Source organism: Phaethon lepturus, unplaced genomic scaffold (genome assembly GCF_000687285.1).
Source record: "Phaethon lepturus isolate BGI_N335 unplaced genomic scaffold, ASM68728v1 scaffold33045, whole genome shotgun sequence".
Taxonomy (NCBI): domain Eukaryota; kingdom Metazoa; phylum Chordata; class Aves; order Phaethontiformes; family Phaethontidae; genus Phaethon; species Phaethon lepturus.
Window position 1 is genome coordinate 2,745 of NW_010538939.1, and position 453 is coordinate 3,197.

Below are 453 nucleotides of genomic sequence, written 5' to 3' on the forward strand. Positions count from 1 at the left end.
CTTTTTCCCTGGCTGGCACTGGGTGCCCAGCAGCCCAGAAACGCGGGTGCCCATCTCTGCACAGAGTCAGGGCGGAAAGTCAGAGTCGAGCTCCCGGCAGCAGATGCTCCTTGCTGAAAGCCACTGGCCAAAACCAGCCCCGAAACCCTGATTATTTTGTTGCTGCACCCTCTAACTGGCTTATTCCTGGGATGCTAGCAGGAGTGGTATGGCTGGGAAACGCTTAACCAGACAGAAGAAAACCCAACTTTTCGCTGTAGTTCTGGTTAACTATTCTCCTGCTCAGCTCTCGCCTCCCTCTCCCGTCCCCTCCCCGGGGCCTGCCTGGGCGTTAGCTCCCTCCCTGGAGCATCCCCCTCCTCTCTCTTTGCTCACAGCTGGACAAGGGGGACGTGACCGCGCTCAGCCTGCCCTCCACCGCCGGGCACGGCGACGCCGGCGGCACCGTCCGCC

The 453-nt window shown here is 61.4% G+C and overlaps 1 protein-coding gene across 1 annotated transcript in view; it reads left to right on the forward strand.

The window, feature by feature from the left end:
* Window positions 1-377: 377 nt before the first annotated feature.
* The window catches only part of LOC104620691 (transmembrane and coiled-coil domains protein 2-like), a gene marked incomplete at its 5' end in the record, with an annotated part of 2,336 nt that continues 2,260 nt past the window's right edge, over window positions 378-453 (forward strand). Inside the window, 2 exon segments of the mRNA XM_010286984.1 lie at window positions 378-449; window positions 451-453. The exon segment at window positions 451-453 is cut by the window's right edge and continues 409 nt beyond it. Coding sequence (XP_010285286.1) covers window positions 378-449; window positions 451-453 — 75 coding nt within the window.